Source organism: Pteropus vampyrus, unplaced genomic scaffold, assembly GCF_000151845.1.
Source record: "Pteropus vampyrus isolate Shadow unplaced genomic scaffold, Pvam_2.0 Scaffold131, whole genome shotgun sequence".
Taxonomy (NCBI): Eukaryota; Metazoa; Chordata; class Mammalia; order Chiroptera; family Pteropodidae; genus Pteropus; species Pteropus vampyrus.
The window spans coordinates 229,421-231,461 of NW_011888912.1; the positions used below are offsets into that span (position 1 = coordinate 229,421).

General features: G+C 49.6%; 1 protein-coding gene across 1 annotated transcript in view; it reads right to left on the bottom strand.

The window, feature by feature from the left end:
* The window catches only part of DENND1B (DENN domain containing 1B), a gene marked incomplete at its 5' end in the record, with an annotated part of 131,915 nt that overhangs the window by 12,840 nt on the left and 117,034 nt on the right, over positions 1 to 2,041 (bottom strand). Inside the window, 2 exons of the mRNA XM_023534765.1 lie at positions 627 to 843; positions 1,710 to 1,789. Coding sequence (XP_023390533.1) covers positions 627 to 843; positions 1,710 to 1,789 — 297 coding nt within the window. The remainder of the gene's footprint in view (positions 1 to 626; positions 844 to 1,709; positions 1,790 to 2,041) is intronic.

Consider the following 2,041-nt stretch of genomic DNA (forward strand, 5'->3'; position numbering starts at 1 on the left):
ACCGTGTCACATGCACACGTGACCATGTCACAGTGCACACGGGCCCGAGGCCACCGAGCCTGAAACACACGCGGTTTCTGTCTGTCATACTTCAAAAAAAAAAAAAAAAAAAAAAAAAAAAAAAAAAAAAAGGATTTGCCAAAAACAACAAAACACTCACAAAAAACAGACGGGCGCCTACAGGGTAGAATCGACGCCAAGTTCACGAATTACTGGCAGTCACAACAGCGCTGCCAGCCCTCGTATTTTTAAAACCTTCTGTTCCATTGGTTCAAAGCATTGATCATTTCTGAAGCACTACAATAAAAAAATTACTTGAAAAAAGTGGGAACATTTCAGGATTTAAAAACTCTCTAGAAAAGACGAGTATAAAATGAGATCGTCAGAAAAGAGGACTGCCTGACAAAAGAATTTCGATTCACGACAACCGCCACCAGAACTGGATAAGTAAAATGGAAAATACTGAAAATCTATTATTGGAAATAACTCACAACGATGAAATTTTACCGTATTTTTGAAGTTTTGTCACTTATCTGTTCGAGGTTCGATGCTTCTACAAACTGAGTGATACCATTCAGTTTGAAAGAACATCCTCATCTAATTTTATAACTGGAAAGTCAACTAACCGTGGGTTTGTAATCGATATCATCCATCGACCTGAAGAAGTCCAAGCTCTTAGCCGCTGCCAGCTTCCCTTGATCGGAGCTGTGTGTGCTCAGCGTATCGAGAATCTCTCCCAATAAGTCCATTTCGCCCGAGTAAGGCGCCTTCCCTCGCGTTTCGGCAGAATCATCACTTTCGTAGAAATAAGCAGAAGCTTCTTCGCCATCTTCGGATGATAACCTGGAGAGAAACGCAATGTGCACTGGTGATCACACGTGCCACAGGTAAGCAAGCCCTCGTGACTTCGGTGACACGCTCCACGTGTCAGGGGAACCATGAGAAGATGGAGAATCGGTTCATGGCCGAATTCTTCACGGCGACGTGTACACAGTTCGAACACGGACATTTTGAGGGTCTGCATTAAGGACAGATGGACGAAGAGTCTGCGGGGCCCTGATCAACCAGGGAGCGGAGGGTGGGGCTCTAACTCGGGGCCCTGGGGACAGCAGCCTTGGAAATGGCAGACTCAGCCCTTGGGGCGTCTGCTACGGTCCAAGTTCACTTTCGGTATTTTTCTGTTTTTCCTTTGATCTATGTGTCCATCTGTCTTCGACAAGAATGCACAACCCTTTATACAAAAATAAACTTCATGGAGGAAAAGGGGCGCCGTGGCCGTCCCTGCCTCTCTCAGAATTGTTAAGAAGTCAAACTCATACTATTATTATTTCCCTTATTTATACTGAAATTAATTTTTAACACTTTGGGTTAAACTTTCCTCTTCTGATACGGTCATAGCCTGTGAGTCCCTCCCTCTCCCCTGACTCTGTTTGTCCTGTTTAACTGTGGTCCCTGTTCCTGTCCGGTGGGTCTAACTCGGGGTGGCTTCCGCCCCTGTCACTCAACCCCACAAGGTTCCGTGGGCGCTGCTGCTTTGCCACCTCAAGGCGTATCCCCCGTGGGACAGACCGCAGGGGGCCCTGGGCTCCTTTTGCCGTTGCGAGGGAGCGGATGTCCCCAGGGTGCATCTTCTGTGACCTACAGCTGCCGCCAGGAGTTCCCCCCACCCCGCCCCCCCGCTTAGCAGGACGGCAAAAGCCCCGACTGACTTGCTCGCTCTCTCCATGTCATCGTCCTCGTGGTCACACAGAGCGCCCTCCGGGCTCTTCAGGGGCCTCCTCGAGCGTGCCTGCAGAGGGGAAATGACAATAAGGTGGCGCGCGGGCCGTTAAAACGCGGCCCTTTCCCACGTTTTAAAGCAGCGGTTTTATCGGATAAGGGACGCTTTCGAAAGCGACATGCGTGCAGGGTGTTTGAACGTCACCCGATCACTCGACACGCCTCGCAGGGAGGACGGAGAGAGTCAGACGCTATTCATCTCAACTCTCACTCGCGCTGGCACCGAGGCTCACGGAACAGTCACAGGCTTGAGCGTGTGTAC